Here is a 23,515-nt window from a genome sequence, read left to right on the forward strand (position 1 = left end):
GAGTCCCTGCATCATAACTAAATGTCCCAACCAGTGGGGAATGAGGAAGAGAGGCATACCCCTTTTCAAAAGACTTCCTGGATGGGCTTGTGGCTGTGGCTCAGTAGGTGGAGGGCTTGTATAAGGGCCTGGGTTCCACCCCCACCATTTCCTAAACTGGGCAAGGTTGACAAATGTGTGTAATCTTAGCACTCTGGAGGTGGAGGCGGGGGAGATCAGAAGTTCAAGGTCATCCTCAGATACATGAGTTTAAGACTAGCCTTGTCTCAAGAGAGAGGGGGATACAGAGAGAGATACACATACAGAAAGAGACAGAATAAAAGAGAAAGAGCCGCAGAGAGATGGGGTGGGGGCTGGGAAAGCTAAGACCTTCTGGGATCCACCATGGTCACCTTCAAGCCAAAAGCGGTAGTGTTCAGAATGCTTCTCCAGGAAGAAGTGAGTTCATGCCCAGTCATCTCTGTCACCACCTGCTTTGTGCCTTTTCCTGAAGAGATGTCAACAACCGTGTATCCACCCTAGGTAGGGCACTGACAACAAACCAAAGAAAGAATCCCAGAGAAGTCGGTGGAATGATGAGTTCACTTGGTCGGGTTACTTACAGGAGCATGGGTGACTCTCAAGCAGCTGTGTCAGCGAGAATCGTCCCTCACCATCCCCATCACCAGCCTGAGTGACCACCAAGGACAGCTGCGTCTCTGGAGCTCATGGTCCACCATGCAGGTTGCTCTTCTAAACAGACATCCATCACACTGCTGTGGCAGGTTACTGATCAGGTGTCACCTCGGGCAGGAGCCTGGTGAGTCTTAGTTTCCCGGGGTTTCCAGAGCATTCCTTGTAAGTTGTTTTAGCTTCCTGATCCCCACTCCCCACCCCCATCTGTTTTGCAAGGTCTCCTTCTTCTTGCTAGGAGGCCAGGAGGTAGGAGGAGCAGACCACTGAAGGTCTGATGGGGTGCTCAGGAGGGTCACTGAGATAAACAAGAGCATGGCAGGACACCTAAGGTGAGTTAAGGACCTATCAGGGGACACAGACAGCAAGGGGTAGGTTCTGAAGAGAAGAACCAGGCATGCGTGGCGGAAGCCAGAGAATTTGTATTCCGATGGTGGAATATTACACGATAAAATAAATACTGCTTTAAAAGTGTTTAGACTCAAGGGAGACTTCTCCACATGGAATTAACTGAAAAGTTCAGGATATGAACTTGTCCTCTAGGCTGGCTTCATGGTGCTGAAGCTGGAAATATAGCTAGGAATTATAGTCTTTCTGGGAGCAACTTCAACCTGCCCTTCCCGAGTGTTGCTCCAAAATTTTGCAAGGCCAATGGGCATGATAAAACTTTGACTTAGAATGCTTGCCTAGCTGAGCAAGGCACCAGGTCTTATCCTAGCCACTGTATAATATACAAACTTGCCGTGGTGGGCACACCCATAATCCCAGCACCCAGGAGGTGGAGGCAGGAGGATTAAAAATTCACGGTCATTCTTGGTTACACAGTGAGTTTAAGGGCAGCCTGGACACCGTAAGATTCCAACAGAAAGAAACAAAAGGACGAGAAGGAGAGAGGGAGAGAAGAAAGGAAGAAACCATCTTTGTAATATCCGCCTTTTGCTGAGATAATAAACATCATGATAAAATATTGTTTATACACATGATGCTCTGGGCCACACAGTAACAGGTATACAGCCTACGGGTTCTCAACCTGGGGGTCGAGACCCCATTAGGGGTGGAATATCAGATATCCTGTGTACGAAGTATTTACATTACAATTCATAACAGGAGCCAAATTACAGTTCTGAAGTAGCAATGAAAATAATATTATGTTTGGGGTCACCACAACATGAGGAACTGTGTTAAAGGGTTGCAGCATTTAGGAAGGTTGAGAACCAGTGCTGTAGCATTTTCCTAACATCAAACCCACTCGTCCTGAATAAAGACAAGACCAAGCTGAGAACATTCCAAAGAAGGCAGGAGAGGTGGTCAAGTTAGGTTCTGCTTTCTCTCGCTTTCTCTCTCTCTCTCTCTCTCTCTCTCTCTCTCTCTCTCTCTCTCTCTCTCTCTCTCTCATAAAACCAATTCTCTTAGAAGCTAGACAAATGGAGCCAGACATGGTGACACATGCATGTAATCCCAACACTCAGAGAGGAAGGCAGGAGGGACAACAGCCCCCGGCCAGCTTCAGTTATACACTGAGTTGGAAGCCAACATGGGCTACATGGTGTCCCAGGTCAAAATAAAGTTAAAAAAATAAAAAATAAAAACTGGGGGCTGGAGAGGTAGATTGGTCATTAGGATCCCTTGCTCTCCTGCAGAGGACTGGGTTCAGTTCCCAGACAAACAGGCATGCACACATACATACAGATAGAGATAAAATGTTTAAAAATCCAAGCGAAGAGCAAACATTTGCTGCAAACATTAAAAGAAAACATCCCTTTAAGAAGTTAAAAGGGAGAGCATTCTAAAAGGCTCATTGCACATTCTCTCATTGCTTTTGGAGCAAAGTCTATGCAGCATGGAACAGCCATAGGTATCAGCTTGACAAAGAGAACATGGGATCACTACTCAAGGTATCAATAACTTTCAGTTTCATACATGGCTGTATTTTTCTTTCTCCACGTTTATGTCTTGCTAAATGTATTCCTATTTTATTTTATAGCGTGGAGAAGGGTATGAATAAAGAGGATCATTTTCCACATTATAATATGTTTATCCTTGATATAAAGGAAGGCTATTGACTTACATATTTATACCGCAGTCAACTGGGCAAGCTAAAACTTTTATTACTTACGATAAATTTAAGTTGGTGCCTTAGATTTTATCTCTGCATGAACATATATAAATAAGAGAAAAGTTACCTATGCTTTTCACAATGTTCTTTCTTACCCCACTAGGTCTGCAGGGTAAGATAATAATAGCAGTGGTTACAAACAGCCTGGTCAGGTTGACTAGGTGTGCCCAAGAGGGATGTAATTTACTGCAATGCTGTTCCCTCATTTTTTACTTTTAATTTTGTTTAAATTCTTCTATTGTCTGTCTTTATCATTTCTCATTTCATACAGACACATCTTTGGTTTCTAGCTTTTAAAGCTCCGCTTTGTTGCGAGTTAGACAAGCAGCCCACAGGACCCTATACCCTTATGCAGATTTCACAGCGACAGACTTTCTACCAAAACATTAATAGCGAAATGATGAGAATTATTTATAGTTACAGGTGACTGGAGGCCTGCAGCTTTTAGAAAGCAATGAGCAATCTGTTTCCTCTCCAGAACGCCCTTCTCCAAAGATGCAAAGAGGTCCCTGACAAGACATACTAAATTATACTCCTTTAGGAATCACCAGTTTCCCAGCATTCCTCGTTCAAAATTCACTATGTGCCTTATGGAGGAACAGTACCATATTGTAATTTCACCAAATACTGCTAAAAAATGTAAAAAAAAAACAACTGCACATAATTGCAATATTTGGAACTATAAAAGGCAATTTGGCTCCTGCCCAGCACCCTGAGGCTAGATGTTCTTGGTCCAGATGGGTTAGGATAGCAGTCATATAACGTAATCTGAAAACCGATGGTGCAATGGATGTTAGAGAAAATCCCTTAGAAGGCCCATGTAATCACAAGTTACAAAACTCCAGCTTAACCTCCGGACCACTTTTTAAAGTCATTTTATGTCAGCCCTCACAGCACTAATCTCCCCGCATCACGATGTTTTGACAAGGGTCTTGTTTGAACTCCACATTTTACGATGATAAGCAGAACGATATGCCAAGCACGCTGTTTGGAATATACATAAATCATAAATAGGAATGAGCCACAGAGCTCATTTTTAGACACATTTGCAACATGCAGGGCATAAAGAAAAGGTCAAGGTCAGGTTGAGCTTTCCCAACACTCAGAATGGCTTTTTAAAACATTTTACTTTTGAAAATGCCTATAAAAAATACTTGTATAAACCTAACTATTTTTATTATTTAATTTTATGTGTATGGGTGTTTTCTTTGCATGTATGTATCTATGCATCACATGCAAGCCTGGTACCCTCAGAAGCAAGAAGATGACACTGAATCCCCTAAAACCGAGCTACCGACAGCTAGCTGTGAGTTGCTAGGTAGGTGCTGGGAATTGAACCCAGCATCACCGTAAAAGCAGCAAGTGCTCTTAACCACTGAACCACCTCTTCAGCCTGGAACAGTTTACGGTTTTGAGGATAGAAAGGCATTATCTGTTAGGCAGGACAAGCCCTACTACTGTGAAGCAGGCCACTGTTTCAAGAGAAGTGTCTATTAAATGACATCCTGTACTTTGTGAAGCTAAGTCAGAACGATTGCCGTAGGAACAAAGAGCCGCGCTGAAGCTGAGAGGCTGAGCACATCTGGGCCAGGGTTTGTAGAGTTGTTGGGTGGTGCCCAACACGTGTCTTGTTAATGAGGTATGGGAGTTGCTTAAGGACCATACAGTATTATTTTATTTTCTATTTTTTAATATTTATTTATTTATTATGTATACAATATTCTGTCTGTGTGTCTGCCTTCAGGCCAGAAGAGGGCACCAGACCCCGTCACAGATGGCTGTGAGCCACCATGTGGTTGCTGGGAATTGAACTCAGGACCTCTGGAAGAGCAGGCAATGCTCTCAACCTCTGAGCCATCTCTCCAGCCCCGATACAGTATTATTTTCAATTGATTCTTACAGACAGCCAGTAAACTATTAGGTTACAAATGCCTATTAAATTGTTTGATCCTTAATTACATAATAAATGGAGGTGTCTGACATCTCTTTGGGTCGAGGGTGCTGTTAAAGAAATTACTGTAACCTAATGTTGCAAACAGAGTAGGTTTGAGAAAGTTAATTGCAGATCTTTTGTGATAAAAGTATCAATGTATACCCAGAAATGATACCTTGTCCCACCTAGAGAGTACTTCCCTCTAGAGGAACTGTTCTCAATTTTCCTGAAACTGCAACCCTTCAATACAGTTCCTTATGTTACAGTGACCACTAACCATAAAATTACTTCCATTGCGACTTCATAACTGTAACTTTGCTACTGTGACAAATAACAATGTAAATATTTCTGGAGAGAGAGGTTAGCCTACAGATTGAGAGCCACTGCTCCAGAGCAGCAGGAAAGAGGGAACAGACGATGGCGTCACATTTCGTATTGCTGTGATGTGCGTGACGGGATAATTTTCAGAGAAAAGATGTCTGTTTTGACTAATGGTTCAAGGAGTCAATGGGCATAATGTCACCATCTGCTCTGCATGTGTGAGACTTTCTGGAGCACAGTAGAAGGCCAAGGAGACACACATAGAAGACAAGTTCAAGACACATCTAAGACAGGAGGGGTAAGGTCAGGGTAACCAGGGCTGGTCCCTTGAGCTCAGGAGCTAACTTCAAACCCAAGGCTTTCATCCACGAGGGCCCATCACCAGCTCTGCCACCCAGTATTGCTGTGAGGAAGAACCAGGCAGTCAACTATTCAGGTCACAGCCGCTAAGTCACAGAGATTTCAACTACGTCAAATCTCTGCCTTCTTTCACCATGCCGGGAACCGAATTCAAGGTCCCGGCCATGCTAGCCTTTGTCATGGAATCCCCAGGTATCTGTCTTATGACATACTAACACCCGAACCTAAAGCACACAGGAAGAGCACATCAAGACTTGATGAAGCTGAGTGTTGGGAACAAGGAGATTGGTTAACTTAACCTGTATACTTTCCCAAGGAGTATATCACCAGAACATTCCAATCTTATTTACTGATTATCAATTTATACGTGTATGAGTCTTTTGCCAGACATATGTTTGTGTGCCACACGCTTACCTAGGGCCCACTGAGGCCAGAAGAGGGCATCAGATCCTTTGCAACTGGAGTTACAGACATTTTTATGAGCTGCCTTGTGGGTGCTATGATCTGAATCCAGGTCAAGCAACCGGTGCTCTTGACCACTGAGCTGTCTCTGCTGCCTACCTCTACCATTTATCTGTGCTGGGGATTGAACCCAGGGCCTTGGACATGTTGGGAAAGCACTCTATCCATGAGCTTCCCTCAATTTTATTATCATTTTAAGGACTGAAGACTGGTTGCTAAAAACCAAACCCAAACCCAAACCAAAGAGAGGTCTAGTCTGTCGGAACCCAAGTATGGTAGTGAGAGGCCAGCATTGCAAGGCTGGCAAATGGAGTCGGCACTGAGTTCCTGGAATCAGATGTCCAGGGACACTCTGAACCAGCATCTCTGCAGTGAAGCTTGTCTGAGTACAATGCCTAAGCTCCACTCCCCAGACTCAGCAGCTGCGGGTTCACATACCCCTCCAGTCACACCGCTAACAAGCCAGTTCTCAAGCCAGGATTACTCAAGACACAAAAATGAACTTCATACCAGAGTGAAGCCCTGGCCGAGAGCAGAGTGAGCTCCAGGAGCCTCTGAGCTCAGAAGCTGGACACTTCAACTCAGATCTTTTTTTTTTAAGGGTGGATAAAATTATAGGAATGTTTAGTTTGGTCTGGCTTTCTTCTACCTAAAGGATGGAGTATTTAACACTTCATTGCAATAAAAACAGATGGCGTGAGTAAGTCAGTAACTGGGTGGAGCTATTCGCTGGAGTCCCCTGAAACTCAAGAGGGAAGATTTACAACTGTCCTAAAGGATGGGGAAGAAGGCAAAGGAGGATGACTGAAGTCGTGGTCCCAAGTCCCCTTTACTCAGCAATGTATTGAGGAAGACATTTCAAGGCAAGAGAGTGCTGTGTTGGACTATGGTCCCTCTCCCATTTCCACTGGAATTAAATAAATACTATGAGGCACGAGAGGGTGGCGCCTGAACCAAGCTCTGGTGTTCAGAACTGACAGGATTCAAATTCCAGAATTTAGGAAGCAGAGGTAAGAGAATCTCTACCAACCTAGTTCACACAGTGAGCAGGCCAAATAAAACTACCAAGTGAGACCCTGTCTCAAAAGCAACTCCCCTGGGATGGAGAGAGGCTCAGTGATGCTGTTCTTATAGCTTGGTTTACAGCACCAATATGTATGGTGACAGCAACCCGTTACTCAGGGGATCTGATGTTCTCTTCTGGACTCCTAAGGCATCTTCATGCACATGTACAAGAATTAGCTCCTCTAAAACAATAGTCAAAACACAAAACCAATTTAAAAAAAAAGGATGAGAGAAATACACACCGCCCTCATGCATGTACACATATACCCATTCCAACATATTCACACTCCATACTCATGCACATAAATATATACACACCCACATATGCCATACCCATGCATACACACATACACACACACACACTCTTGCTATATGATGCCTTTTGTTGCCTCACAACTCTGCCAATAAGAAGATCATCCGAAGACTCAGGCCAACAACCCAGGCTAAGAACAAAAGTCAAAACAGAGTTTTTTTCTTTAAAATATAAATCTGTGGTATTACATTATAGAAATAGAAACTGGGCTAATGTGGAGGAGTTGGGACAATACAAACATGATCAACTGCTGTGTATATTAAGATGCAATGGCATGGCATCATATCACAATTATATTGATTTATTCATTGATTTAGGTGGAACATTCTGGAGTTATTGAGACAAGTGTGGGTTGGCCTCAAACTCACAGTCCCTCTGCCTTAGTCTTCCAAGATTACAGGTACAAGCTATCACATCCGGCCCATTCTATCAGTAAATAAGCATGGGAAGAAGCAGTCCCTACAAATTCTCCCCATGGATTCCTGTGACTGCAACCATCGGATGTAAGAATCCTCAGCTATGAGCATGAGCAATTCCAGGTCCACACACATAAGTAGCAAAAGCTAAGGCTTGAAAACAGTTTTGAGGTTCTTATAAATAATTTAAATGAGATCATAATAATTTAAAAATAGGAAGTCAGTGATACTTCTCCTTTCCTCTCTTTGTTTTTCTGTAAAAATAACCCTTGACTCGAGTTTGATGTCAAAGGGAGGTTTGTGTTCCAGCAGTGCCTGGAGGTTGAGTGGACTCCCACAGGAACTACTGGGTCACAAGAAGGGGCCATTACAGTCGCTGCAGAACTTTCTCTAAAATTCTCATTGAAGCACTTTGCTCTCATCCGACAAATTCATGCAGCTAATTAAATAAACACCGGGCTATTGGGAGACTAAATGGACTGTTGATTCCATTATCTGAGGATAATTATTCTGGGTAGGCAAAAGGATTCCTGGCCGGGATGCTGGGACAGAACTGAATGTGATATTAAGTGACCATAAACAGGGAAGATTCTATCCAAGAGATGTCAATCAACAAAGTCCCCGCCCCCCCCGAGCGCACCCCACTCTCTGCTGAGACTCAACGGCAAGTGCCTTGAGTCAAGGCAAAGAAGGGTTAGTGACTTCCAGACGAAGATGTTCTGAAGATGTAGCTGATACTCTCCTGCCGCACAGCAAAGATGGCAGACTCTAAGTGATGCATATCATACAAAAACTAAAAAAATCATTATTACTCCACAGTAAACCCAATTCTTACAAGGACCTTAACCATTCCTAGTCGGGAATCAATAATGGGGGAAGAGTCACAATGAGGACTGAGTAAGGGTTGACAGGTGTCAGGCCAGAACCTGACAGGCACAGTGGCCACACCCTCTGAAGAAAGCTCTTTTATAAACCCTACTTTGGCTGGTGAGATGGCTGAGTGGGTAGAGGTACTTGCTGAGCTGGCCTGGTGACCTGAGTCTGAAACCCTAGTGACCATGTTAAAGTGGAAAGGGAGAACTGATCCTACAAACTTGTCCTTTGACCTCCACGTGTGCCATGGCTACCCCCATCCATCACACACACACACAAACACATAATTATAATATTTATTTTTAAACGGCCTTACTTTACACACAGGGCATTTGAGGCACAGCAAGTTAACATGCCTTGAAGAGTGTCCTGACTATCCCATTGGGCAAGAAGATTACCCCGGAACTCTCCCCTCAGACCACAACAGGATCAGAGAAGTAATTAGAAGCATAGTTGACATTTGTGTAATTGCCTATGTTTTATAAATCATTTTTTCCCTTGGATATTATTGAATATAATACCAAAGAGGTTCTGCTATTACCAAAGAGAACACTGAGCCCTAGGAAAGTTCTTGTTTCCTACTACCAAAAGGAGGCCCCCATCCCACAACATCTAACCCTGCATCAGCACCACCTTCCATATCCCACTCCTCATCTGATCCCCCTTCTCGTTTTCCCAGTGAGGACACCACCAAGCCCAGGGTCTAATGTTTTGTCCAGGCCACAGGAGTGCTAGCGTGCTTTGCAGACACCCTCAACATGTTTAACAATATTTTGTCATGATGATGCATATTCTGAATATACCTGCTTGCTAAATCAGAGAGCTCCGTCAGCACACACCAGAGTGCTCTACGCTAGGAGCCCTTTTATCCACAGTCGATGCATTAGAACCTCTTCACTTAAGTGCCCATCTTCTCAGTGTCTGCTCTTCCCCCAGCCTCCTCAGCCATTAGCTCGACTGCTACGTATGCTCAACCGAGCAAATCCACTTAGCGTGCCTAGTCACTCTTGCTGCGGACTTGGTGCCTAAGCAGCAAAGAACATGATTGCCGCATTACACAGATCTTTGAAGGATGGAATTACATAAATCCTGATTTGATCCGGACTCTGTCTACAAGGGGATCTTTAAATCAGTCTCAATAATGCTGAAAGAACAATGAGATGTCACAGCCTGAAAGCACAGATCTCTTCTGCCCAGCGGAATTTTTTCCTACTAAAAGAACTCACGTTTTGAGCTTGCACAAGGCCGATGGCCAAACGAGAAGTAAGCAACTGTTATACTTGATTATGGACAGTTTCAGGATCACGGGAGCTGCCTGCTGACAGGGCAAAATCTGATAATAAACCCTCCCAGTACGCTTCCAGGAATCCTCGTTTTTGTTTTCGGCTTCTTCATACCTTCACCCTTCTGGCCTAAGACCATGACTAGTAACCATGAACAAAACTCTATGGCAGGTGCCTTCTCCTGACAGCAGACAAGACGAATCCACCAAATAAACCTTGAGCCTATTGGTTGGGAACCTCCCTTCTATAAGGTTACAAAACCACGCCAGGATTCCAGGAAGAAACAAACACTGACTTTACTAGTACTATGATAAGCGCTAACAGCTCAGGCAGTGACCACGGTCTCCTCTGCGTCCATCACTGACAGTACATTCCACAAGGCCTGCCGCTCGATCAGCTCTGCTAACCACGGGATCCCCAGTTCTGAGCTTTGAATGTGGTAGGTTCTGAATATGAGTATATAGCCACTGGATGACGAATTAAAATAATTTCACTAGCCCCACTTTATAGATGAGGTTCAAAGGTACTTAAAAATATGCCCAAGGTCATTCAGTTGACAGGTCCTAGAGCTCTGAAGAGCATATGTGCTGGACCACAGAACCAAGGATTCACCAATATAAATGGTACTGGGCTAGAACAATAGCGCTCCAGTACTGAGACCCTCTTCAAAGAGAGGTATAAAAGACGGGATTTCATGTCGATACCCTATCCCAGCCATTATCTTCTCGATCCCATCAAGAGTCTACAATCACTAAACGTTAAGCAAAACGACTTACCTACAAAGCCTTCTTCCCCGACCAGCTTCAGTGCAATTTTATCAGCTAACACTGACGAGTTGCCATGAGCGATGTTAGCAAAGGGGCCAGCGTGCACAAACACAGGTGTCCCCTAAAGAAGAACAAGAACAAATTAGGACCATAAAGGAAACAGAAAGCCGGGCCGTGGTGGCGCACGCCTTTAATCCCAGCACTCGGGAGGCAGAGGCAGGCGGATCTCTGTGAGTTCGAGACCAGCCTGGTCTACAAGAGCTAGTTCCAGGACAGGCTCCAAAACCACAGAGAAACCCTGTCTCGAAAAACAAAAACAAAAACAACAACAACAACAAAAAAGGAAACAGAAGAATGGACACCAAGCTTTACTTGGGGACGCAAGGTGCCACAGAGTGGCTCCAAGTTAAAGTTCTAAGTCTACACTGCACGCTCAAAGCACAGTGGCTCCCAAGAGATCTGAAAGAACTGTGAGCCAGGTAGAGTGTTGGAATTACAACACTTGGGGTAGAGATTCGAGGATCAGTAAGTAGTTCAAGGTCATGTCAAGATACAGGAGGGGTTAGAAACCAGCCTGGGCTACAGCTCAACCTAAAAACAAACACAAGCAGTCCTGGGGACACGGCTCAGTCAGTAAAATGCCTGCCACGAGAGCATGAGGACCTGAGTTCAAGTCCTCAGAAGCCACGTAAAAGCTGGGTGTGGTGACACCGGCCTGTAACGTCAGCACACAAGAAGAGAGAAAAGTGGGGGAGGCTAAGACAGGGAGGTTGTGGGCCAATTGGTCTACCCAGTTGACAAACTGTGGGTTCAGTGAGAAAAAATTGCCTGAAAAATAAAACTGGAGAGAGAAGATACCCAGAGTCTCCTGAGGCCTTCAAACATTATGCAAACATGATCACATGCATACATACATACATACGTACAAACAAATAAAAAGCGAACAAAAACCAAAACCCTTTAAAATAAAACTAAAACCAAAGATATCCTGATTGACTCAGACACCAAGTGTGTCTCTGGTTTCCTTGGACAGAATCAGACTCTGGTTAATGTTGAGCGAGAGACAAACTCTAAGAATACAGTCACCTCGAATATAATTTTGATAAGCTACTGTTCATTGCTTGTTGGTCATGAAATAAGCTATGTGCCTTACTTCTTATTGTACATATTATATTTTTAAAAAATGATTTAACCAAACCCTGGTAGACTAAGTAATATTTTAAATATTTTTCCCCCGCAAATAACAATTTGTCAACTCAGGAAAAATCTACCAGCATTCGTGAGGCAGAGGAAGGCAGATTTCTGTGTAGACAAGGGCAGTCTAGTGCCAGGCTAGTCAGGGCTACATAGTGAGGAGAGCAGATGGGAAGGGAGACAGAAAGGGAGATAGGGACTAAGTGAGAGAAGGGGGGAGGAGGAGGGAGAGAAGGAGGAAGAGGGAGAGAAGGAGAAAAATCAAAGCCAGGCAAAACAGCGCATACCTGCAATCCCAGCCTCTGGGAAGTTAAAGCAGGGGCGAGGATTGGGAGTTCAATGTCAGTCTAGATTACATGAGACTTCTGTCTCAAACAAACAAAGAACTGAATATAAAAAATATAACTAATAAATTATGGGAACCAGGAAAGGCCAATTACATGAAGGAGAAGACTGGACTATGGTTCTCATACAAAAGTTGGTTTTTCAGTTTTTAAAAATCCCGCTTAAATCTTTTAAAAATAGTCCAACTATTGTCCATGTTAGAAATCTGGCAATCATTAAGATAACAAGAGCAGGCAGGCAGGCCCAGGTGGCGGAGGCACCGGCAGGCAGGCCTAGGCGGCGGAAGCAACGGCGCGCAGGCAGGCCCGGGCAGCAGAGGCACCAGCACGCAGGCAAGTCCTGGCGGCAGAGGCACCGGCGTGCAGGCAGGCCCGGGTGGCGGAGGCACCGGCAGTCAGGCCCGGGCGGCGGAGGCACCAGCACGCAGGCAAGTCCGGGCGGCAGAGGCACCGGCGTGCAGGAAGGCCCGGGTGGCGGAGGCACCGGCAGTCAGGCCCGGCAGGCAGGCCTAGGCGGCAGAAGCACCGGCGCACAGACAGTTCCGGGTGGCGGAGGCACCGGCAGGCAGGCCCGGGCGGTGGAGGCACTGGATACAGGATAGTGCGGGCAAGAAACAGTGAAGCCTGCAGTGAGAACAGACTGCCCCGCTACAATTAAATCAAACCCAATAGATAGCATCGGTAAGAGGAGATGGGCAGACGCCAAGGCAAGAATTCACCCAACAATCTGAAAAACAACATGAAAACACCAGAACCCAATGATCTTACAACACAAGGACTTGAACACCCTATCACAGGAGAAGAGGAAAAAACTGACTTTTTGAAAGCAATAGAGTCCCTTAAACAACATGTAAAAAACGCCCTCATAGAAATGGATGAGAAGTATAACAAAAAGTTTGAAGAAATGAGTAAATACGTAAATGATACCCTGGGAAGCCAAGAAAAAACGATCAAACAGGTAATGGAAACAGTCCAAGAATTGAAAACTGAAATGGAAGCAAGGAAGAAAACACAAACTGAGGACCAGCTGGATATGGCAAATATAGGTCAACGAGCAGAGACTACAGAAACAAGCATAATCAATAGAATACAAGAGATAGAAGAAAGAATCTCAGATTCTGAAGACAACATAGAGAAAATAAACGGACTGATCAAAGAAAACACCAAAACCAACAAATTCTCATCACAAAACATTCAGGAAATATGGGACACAATAAAAAGACCAAACCTAAGAATAATAGGGATAGAAGAAGGAGAAGAGGCACAGCTCAAAGGTCCAGAAAACATTTTTAACAAAATTATGGAAGAAAACTTTCCCAACATAAAGAAAGATATTCCTTTGAATATTCAAGAAGCATACAGAACACCAAACAGACTGGATCAAAAAAAAACGTCCCCTCGCCATATAATAATCAAAACACAAAATATACAGATTAAAGAAAGAATATTAAGAGCTGCAAAGGAAAAAGGCCAAGTAACTTATAAGGGTAAACCGATCAGACTTACACCTGACTTCTCTATGGAAACCATGAAAGCCAGAAGGTCCTGGATAGAGGTACTACAGAAACTAAGAGACCATGGATGCAAACCCAAACTACTATACCCAGCCAAGCTATCGTTCACTATCAATGGAGAAAACAAGACATTCCAGGATAAGAACAAATTTAAACAATACGTTGCCACAAATCCAGCCCTACAGAAAGTAATAGAAGGAAAATCACAACCCAAGGAATCCAACATTGCCAACACTGCCTACAATAACCCAGGCATCTAGCGACCCTTCAACAGCACAACTCAAAGAAGGGAGACACACAAACTCTTCTACCAAAAGCAGTAAGAATAACCGGAGTTAACAACCACTGGTCATTAATATCACTTAATATTAATGGTCTCAATTCACCAATAAAAAGGCACAGGCTAAGAGATTGGATACGAAAACAGGATCCAACAGTCTGCTGTTTGCAAGAAACTCATCTCAACCACAAAGACAGGCATCTACTCAGAGTAAAGGGTTGGGAAAAGGTTTTTCAAGCAAATGGTCCTAAGAAAAAAGCAGGTGTGGCCATACTAATTTCTAACAAAACTGACTTCAAACTAAAATCAATCAGAAGAGATCGACAGGGACACTTTATACTCATAACAGGAACGATTCAGCAGGATGAAGTCTCAATCCTGAATATCTATGCCCCTAATATAAAAGCACCCACTTATGTAAAAGAAATATTGCTAAAACTCAAGGCAGACATCAAATCACACACACTAGTAGTAGGAGACTTCAACACACCTCTCTCACCAATGGACAGGTCAATCAGACAGAAAACTAATAGAGAATTAAGAGAATTGTTGGAGGTAATGAATCAAATGGACTTAACAGACATCTATAGACACTCCACCCAAATAGGAAAGAATACACCTTCTTCTCTGCAGCTCATGGAACCTTCTCGAAAATTGACCACATACTTGGAAACAAAGGAAACCTCCACAGATACAAAAAAATATCAGTGTCCACCTGTGTCTTATCAGATCACCACGGATTAAAGTTAGAAGCCACCAACAAAGCTACCCCCAGAAAGCTGACAAACTCATGGAAACTGAACAGTCAACTACAGAACCACACCTGGGTCAAGGAAGAAATTAAGAAAGAAATTAAAGTCTTCCTTGAATTTAATGAAAACAAAGAGACAACATACTCAAACCTATGGGACACGATGAAAGCAGTGCTAAGAGGAAAGTTCATAGCACTAAGTGCCCACTTAAAGAAAACGGAGAAAGCATACATTGGGGACTTAACAGCACACCTGAAAGCTCTAGAAAAAAAAGAAGCAGACGCGCCCAGGAGGAGTAGAAGACTGGAAATAATCAAACTGAGGGCAGAAATCAACAAAATAGAAACACAGAAAACAGTCCAAAGAATCAATGAAACAAAAAGTTGGTTCTTGGAGAAAATCAACAAGATTGACAAACCCCTATCCAAACTAATTAAACGACAGAGAGAGAACACGCAAATAAATAAGATCAGAAATGAAAAGGGGGACATAACCACAGACACAGAGGAAATTCAGAGAATCATGAGATCTTACTACAAAAGCCTGTATGCCACAAAACTGGAAAATGCAAAAGAAATGGACACTTTTTTAGATAAGTACCATATACCAAACCTAAACCAAGACCAGGTGAACGATCTACATAGACCTGTTAGTCGCGAAGAATTAGAAACAGTTATCAAAAATCTCCCTTCCAAAAAAAGCCCAGGGCCAGATGGTTTCAATGCAGAATTCTACCAGAACTTCCAAGAAGAGCTAATACCTATACTTCTTAATGTATTTCACAATATAGAAACAGAAGAGTCATTGCCAAATTCCTTTTATGAAGCTACAGTTACCCTGATACCAAAACCACACAAAGACCCAACCAAGAAAGAGAATTACAGGCCTATCTCACTCATGAACATCGACGCAAAAATTCTCAATAAAATACTGGCAAACCGAATCCAAGAACACATTAGAAAAGTTATCCATTATGATCAAGTAGGCTTCATTCCAGAGATGCAGGGCTGGTTCAACATACGCAAATCTATCAATGTAATCAACCATATAAATAAACTGAAAGAAAAAAACCATATGATCATTTCATTAGATGCTGAAAAAGCATTCGACAAAATTCAACACTCCTTTATGATAAAGGTCTTGGAGAGATTAGGGATACAAGGGGCATACCTAAATATAATAAAAGCTATTTACAGCAAGCCGACAGCTAACATTAAATTAAATGGAGAAAAACTCAAAGCCATCCCACTAAAATCAGGAACACGACAAGGATGTCCACTCTCTCCATACCTCTTCAATATAGTGCTTGAAGTTCTAGCAATAGCAATAAGACAACATAAGGGGATCAAGGGGATCCGTATTGGAAAGGAAGAAGTTAAGCTTTCATTATTTGCAGATGATATGATAGTATACATAACTGACCCCAAAAACTCTACCAAAGAACTCCTACAGCTGATAAACACCTTTGGTAATGTGGCAGGATACAAAATCAACTCCAAAAAATCAGTTGCCTTCCTATACACTAAGGATAAGGAAGCAGAGAGGGAAATCAGAGAAGCATCACCTTTCACGATAGCCACAAATAGCATAAAATACCTTGGGGTAACTCTGACCAAGGAAGTGAAAGATCTATTTGGCAAGAACTTTAAGTCTTTGAAGAAAGAAATTGAAGAGGACACCAGAAAATGGAAGGACCTCCCTTGCTCTTGGATTGGGAGGATCAACATAGTAAAAATGGCAATTCTACCAAAAGCAATCTATAGATTCAACGCAATCCCCATCAAAATCCCATCAAAATTCTTCACAGATCTGGAGAAGACAATAATCAACTTTATATGGAAAAACAAAAAACCCAGGATAGCCAAAACAATCTTATACAATAAAGGATTGTCTGGAGGCATTACCATCCCTGACTTCAAACTCTATTACAGAGCTACAGTACTGAAAACGGCTTGGTACTGGCATAAAAACAGAGAAGTCGACCAATGGAATAGAATAGAAGACCCTGACTTTAGCCCACAAACCTATGAACACCTGATTTTCGATAAAGGAGCTAAAAGTATACAATGGAAAAAAGAGAGCATCTTCAACAAATTGTGCTGGCAAAACTGGAAGTCAATCTGTAGAAGAATGAAAATAGATCCATATATATCACCATGCACAAAACTCAAGTCCAAATGGATTAAAGACCTCAATATCAGTCCAAACACACTGAATCTGATAGAAGAGAAAGTGGGAAGTACTCTACAACACACGGGCACAGGAGAACACTTCCTACGTACAACCCCAGCAGCACAAACACTAAGGACATCATTGAATAAATGGGACCTCCTGAGACTGAGAAGCTTCTGTAAAGCAAAGGACACTGTCACTAAGACAGAAAGGCAACCCACTGACTGGGAGAAGATCTTCACCAACCCCGCAACTGACAAAGGTCTGATATCCAAAATATACAAAGAACTCAAGAAATTAGACCGTAAAAGGTTAATCAATCCAATTATAAAATGGGGCACTGAGCTGAACAGAGACTTTTCAACAGAAGAAGTTCAAATGGCCAAAAGTCACTTAAGATCATGCTCAACTTCCTTAGCAATCAGGGAAATGCAAATCAAGACAACATTAAGATACCATCTTACACCGGTCAGAATGGCTAAAATCAAAAACACCAATGATAGCCTCTGCTGGAGAGGTTGTGGAGAAAGGGGCACTCTCATCCATTGCTGGTGGGAATGCAAACTTGTGCAACCACTTTGGAAAGCAGTGTGGCGGTTTCTCAGGAAAGTCGGGTTCAACCTACCTCTTAACCCAGCAATACCACTATTGGGAATATACCCAAGAGATGCCCAAACATACAACAAAAGTATATGCTCAACTATGTTCATAGCAGCATTGTTTGTAATTGCCAGAACCTGGAAACAACCTAGATGTCCTTCAATGGAAGAATGGATGAAGAAAGTATGGAATATATACATATTAGAGTACTACTCAGCAGTAAAAAACAATGACTTCTTGAATTTTGCATACAAATGGACGGAAATTGAAAACACTATCCTGAGTGAGGTAAGCCAGACCCAAAAAGAGGAACATGGGATGTACTCACTCATATTTGGTTTCTAGCCATAAATAAAGGACATTGAGACTATAATTCGTGACTCTAGAGAAGCTAAATAAGAAGGTGAACCCAAAGAAAAACATATAAGCATCCCCCTGAATATTAACCTTCATCAGGCGATGAAAGAAGACAGAGACAGAGACCAACATTGGAGCACTGGACTGAAGTCTCACGATCCAAAGGAGGAGCAGAAGGAGAGTGAGCACGAGCAAGGAACTCAGGACGGCGAGGGGTGCACCCACACACTGAGGCAATGGGGATGATCTATCGGGAACTCACCAAGGTCAGCTGGCCGGGGACTGCAAAAGCATGGGACAAAACCGGTCTCGCTGAACATAATGGACAATGAGGACTACTGAGAACTGAAGAACAACGGCAATGGGTTCTTGATCCTATTGCATGTAATGGCTTTGTGGGAGCCCAGGTAGTTTGGATGCTCACCTTAATAGACCTGGATGGAGGTGGGTGGTCCTTGGACCTCCCACAGGGCAGAGAAACCTGCTTGCTCTTTGGGCTGAGGAGGAAGGAAGACTTGATTGGGGGAGGGGGAGGGAATGGGAGGTGGTGGCGGGGAAGAGGCAGAAATCTTTAATAATTAAATTAATTAATTAATAAAAAAATCAGCAAGAAAAAAAAAGATAACAAGAGCAAAGAAAAAGAAAAAGAAAAAAACCATGGGTGAAATGTACCAATAATGAAAACAGCTTGATGTGGTTGTTCAAACAGGGCGTTATGGAGCCCAGGGTGGCCCAGCTTGCTACATAGTCAGGGATGATTTTGAACTCATGATTCTTCTATCTCTACTTATTAAATACAGGGATTGAAGCCAAGCATCACCATACCCAACTCTAATTTACTATTACAATATTTTTTAGAAAGCATACAAAGCAATGAGTTTCTTTATGACATTTTAATCCACGTAGACTATACTTATTCTTACTAGTTACTGTCCTAGGTAGGTTTCATTACTGTAATAAAACACTATGAGCAAAAGCAAGCTGGAGAGGAAAGGGTTTGTTTCAGCAGATAGCTGTCACGTCACACTCTGTCACTGAGGGAAGTCAGGGCAAGAGTTCAAAGCAGGAACCTGGAGGCAGAAACTGATGCCAAAGCCAAGAGGACTGCAGTCTCCCGCCCCCTCTGCATGCTTTTCTCAGTCTTCCTTCTTAATAGCCCAAGATCACAGGCCCGGGGATGGTATTGCCAACAGTGAGCTAGACCCGCCCACATCAACCATTGGTTGGCCCACAGGCCAATCTGGTGGGGGTGTGGTTCCAAAATAACTCTAGCTTGTGTGAAGCAGACATGAAACCAGTCACCACAACTGCAAATAAAGCAAAGCCAATATAAGGGACTAATTAAAAATTTTAGGCTTTCAACATCTTTAAGTCAACCTTGTCAATATAATCATTTTTACAGTCTTTTTTATTTTCCTTTATTGATGACAACAGGCTTCAGTTCTATCTGAAAATCATTTTCTCACTAAAACACTCTCAGGCTTTATCTGTAGCCCTGCAGGTTATTGGGGGTCTGCTCAGATGAAGGCTTGGCTCCACCTGTGAAAATAGAGGCTGCCCCTTTGCTGACACAGAGGAAAGCAGGGAGTGATGTGGGGTGGGGGTGGGGCGGCTCGGAAGCATGAACATTCCCGTGAACCATGATGGTCTATCGAGCTGCACAAAAGCAGGAAGGCAGTTAGTGGAAGAAAAAAGGACAATGGTCTGAGAATGAAACAGCTTCTCAAATCCATGATCTGAAATCGCTATTTAGCTTCCTACCCCGAGTCCTCAGGAGAGTGAGAAACAAGATCCTGCCGCCTGGGGAAGGCTGCTGCCCTGGAGAAGTGCAATGAGGACAGTCACCAGCTCCATCCCTGGATGGCCGCTGGCTCTTCTCCTTGACAGACTGCAGCCCTCATTGCCGCCATCTGTCAGGCCCTGATCTCCAGGGGACACAGGTGACATGGTGCAGCCTAACAGGCACAAGCTTCACGATTCCTGGAATTATCACCCCAAGTTGCTGCTTAATCTAAGGCATATCTATTAAAAAAGTAAGAACCTTCATCTTTCACAGAGCTTTTCTTGTTATCTAGGCTTTGTGGCTCATCGATCAGCAAGACTGCTTTGTGATTATATCTTTATTTCATGTGTATGTGTGTGTGTGTGCGCATGTGTGTACAGGTACATCACTCAGGACACAGATGCATGTGGAGGTCAGAGGATGACCTCATGTTTTGGTCCTAGCCTTCCATCTTATTTGAGACATGGTCTCCTGCTCTTCGCGGCTCACGTGCCAGGTTAGCTGGTCCTGGATCCTCCCCTTCTCCACCTCCTACCTTGACACGCGAGCTGGGGTTACAGGTGATGTGATCACGCTTAGCTTTTCTTTTTAAAGATGTATTTATTATGTATACAGTGTTCTGTCTGCATGTATGTCTGCAAGTCAGAAAAGGGCACCACTTGTCATTATAGATGGGTGGAAGCCCCAATGTGGTTGCTGGGAATTAAATTCAGGACCTCTGGAAGAGCAGGCAGTGCTCTTAACCTCTGAGCCATCTCTCCAGCCCCCACAATTAGCTTTTTATGTAGGCAATAAGGATTCAAAGGCAGGCCCCAATGCTTGCAGAGCAAGTATTCTTACTCACCGAGCCATCTCCGTAGCCCTTCCATTTTGAGTTTTAATCAGCAATTACATATCTTAGGAGAACAAAAGAATGCTTTGATATCTGTGCATTATGGAATGTTAGGCTGGAGTTTGGATCCTGGCTATCTTCCACAGGTCTCCGGTAAAGTCTTGGCACCAAGGGAAGGTTGTGAACCCCTTAAGAAATGGGACCAAGTGGGAGGATTTTGGTACAGGGGAAGGGGCTTCTCCATGAGGAAGACTACTGAGCCCTGGTCCCTTACTGTCTTCATGTGCTGGCTATGAGGGGAGCAGCTTGTTCTGATCCATTCTCTGATCAGGATGTGCTGTCTTACACAGTGCCAAAACCAACAGGGCAACCAGACACAGACTGAAAACTCCAAGCCCGGGAGCCTAAAGAAACGTTTCCTTTGTGTATGTTGCTCATCTTGTGCAGTTGCTACAGTAATGGAAAGCTAACAGGTTACATTAGATCACCTGCCACATTCTGTCTCCTTTCTGGGAACTGTTAACTATGGTTGACAGTTCTGGACAATTCATTATTCCCATCTAACCAGAATATGAGCCATTTGGTCAGTTTCTCTCCAGTCTGGTACTCACGGTTTTGCCCTTTACCTCACATTTTATGATCTTGTGCAAAGTAGTTTTAGTTGGAAATCACAGAACCAAATAATGGGAGATCACCTCTTCCTGACACGAGAAACTCAAGGCCCAGGGAAGCAAGGGATATAATCCAAGGCCACAGAACAATCAATAACCTCATTAACATTACGGTCCTGGTGTAAAATCCCAGTTTGGAGTCTGAGTGGACTAATGACCAAAATCGTGTTATAGGATATTCAAACTCAGGGACAAAGACACATTCAATGGTAGCACTTTGAGCTAAATTGTCCAAAAGATCTATTTAGAGGAATATGTATCTTGACTTCATATGCAGAATGCTTGGGAGTGAATAGTCTCCATAATGGCTCTTTCCGGAAACTTCCTAAGACTATTAACTTCCAATTATTATTACTTCAGTCTGGTAAACAATTTGGTGGCTTACCAGAGTATCAACAGAGTATTATAATCCAGTACTGCTCAGTACTGTAGCCTCAGGCCATGAGCTGCTGTAAGTACTTAAGATGTAGCGAGTACCCCTTTCTCAGAAACCTAAATAAATGGGACAGTAGAAAGGTGGTCAAGCAACTGAAATGCTGCCTTTTTAATTTTATTAAACTTTAATTAAGAATAAGGCATGTAGCCTGTGGCCACAATGGCACGGGGACTGTGTGCTCTAGCACGTGGTGATTTCATCACACTGTCTGTGGCTCATCTATGATGAGGCTTGTCTGGAATATTAAGGCCTTAACTAGTGTCGGAGGTCCTTCTGTTTATGTGTTGCTTTCATTGGTTGAATAAAGAAACTGCCTTGGCCTTTTGATAGGTCAGAACTTAGGTAGGCATGGAGAAGACAGAACTGAATGCTGGGAAGAAGGGCAGACAGGCAGACGCCATGGAGCTCCTGCCTGACACGGACGCTGGTTAGAATTTTACTGGTAAGCCACAATCATGTGGCAATACACAGATTTAATAGAAATGGGTTAAATCAAGACATAAGAGTTAGCCAATAAGAAGTTAGAGCTAATGGGCCAGGCAGTGTTTAAATGGATACAGTTTCTGTGTGATTATTTTGGGTGAAAGCTAGCCGGGTGACCAGGATGAAAAGTAGGCCCTCTCTCCTCGTACACTTAACTTCTCCCCAGCCACCTGCTCCTCTTTGTAGGGACATAGCCCCACCCATTGGGGGCGTGTTCGCCTCGGGCTAATGTTTACGGATAAATCTGCCGGGCGTGAGCCCAGCAGCCCCTTTTCTTTTGCTCCGCTTTTTCCAGTGCTCCGCGGGAACCTGTGGTCCTGTAAGTCTATTTCCTTATTAAAGCTGTATATATCTATATAATCTGTCTGCATTCATTTGCTCCGCCACACCTCTTAGTCCATGGTAGAACCTGGTGTGGATCAGTATCCCCATATCTCCTAGGTGTTCCAGGGACAGCTAGGACTGAGAACTGCCAGCATCTTAGCCACCTGTATTGAGGCAGGGGGTCTCCCAATGCCCTCCTATGACACTAGCAATAGGTGTGTCCAAAATCTAACACTGTGGACAAATTAGATTTTTAGGCTGTTCACAGATACAGACCCTCAGTGTCATTGATTCCAGGGGCCCTTCCCTGATGACTGTCTAGAATCAAGCTACAAAGTTCACATATGCAAATATCCTAACCAAATTCTGTGCTTTGTTTTTTTAAATAAGTTATCTGTTCAAATATTTTAAAACAGTCAACACTATACATGAAAATTAGAAACAATGTGAATGTACTAAGCATTGCTTAGGAGAAAGCCATCTATTAAACAAAACTAGACTTTCAGCGTGGCCGACATCATAGACTAAGTGATATCTACCTACCTACTTACGAGTTAACTTACTGTGCTAGGCCAAGGCCTTGCACATTGGAGGCAAGCTCTCTACCCCTGATCTTCTTCACAGTTACCGTGTTGGGCAAGTTGTTACGGCCACCACTTTACATAGGTGGAAGCTGAGGCCAAGGGAATAAAATAACTCACCGCAGGATACAAATGCAAACGGCAAAGCGTCCATTCAAACTCGGCTTTATGTCATCCGAGTACAGGGATGGCTATGGACATTCCCCTCGTCTTTCTGCTCTGAGTACACGGATGGATATGGACGTTCCCCTTGTCTTTCTGCTCTGAGTACACGGATGGCTATGGACATTCCCCTTGTCCTTCTGCTCTGAGTACACGGATGGCTATGGACATTCCCCTTGTCTTTCTGCTCTGAGTACACGGATGGCTATGGACATTCCCCTTGTCCTCTGCTCTGAGTACATGGATGGCTATGGACGTTCCCCTTGTCTTTCTGCTCTGAGTACACGGATGGCTATGGACGTTCCCCTTGTCCTTCTGCTCTGAGTACACGGATGGCTATGGACATTCCCCTTGTCTTTCTGCTCTGTTCTCCTGAGTACGCACCCTCTGGCCACCTCCATCCCTCTTTCCCATGGCAGCTTAGTATATACAGACTTTAAACTCTACTC

General features: G+C 43.6%; 1 protein-coding gene across 1 annotated transcript in view; it reads right to left on the reverse strand.

The window, feature by feature from the left end:
• The window catches only part of Mthfd1l (methylenetetrahydrofolate dehydrogenase (NADP+ dependent) 1 like), a 189,036-nt gene that overhangs the window by 85,547 nt on the left and 79,974 nt on the right, over window positions 1-23,515 (reverse strand). The window contains exon 20 of the mRNA XM_057761342.1: window positions 10,591-10,702. Coding sequence (XP_057617325.1) covers window positions 10,591-10,702 — 112 coding nt within the window. The remainder of the gene's footprint in view (window positions 1-10,590; window positions 10,703-23,515) is intronic.

This window comes from Chionomys nivalis, chromosome 2 (genome assembly GCF_950005125.1).
Source record: "Chionomys nivalis chromosome 2, mChiNiv1.1, whole genome shotgun sequence".
In the NCBI taxonomy this organism is placed as follows: domain Eukaryota; kingdom Metazoa; phylum Chordata; class Mammalia; order Rodentia; family Cricetidae; genus Chionomys; species Chionomys nivalis.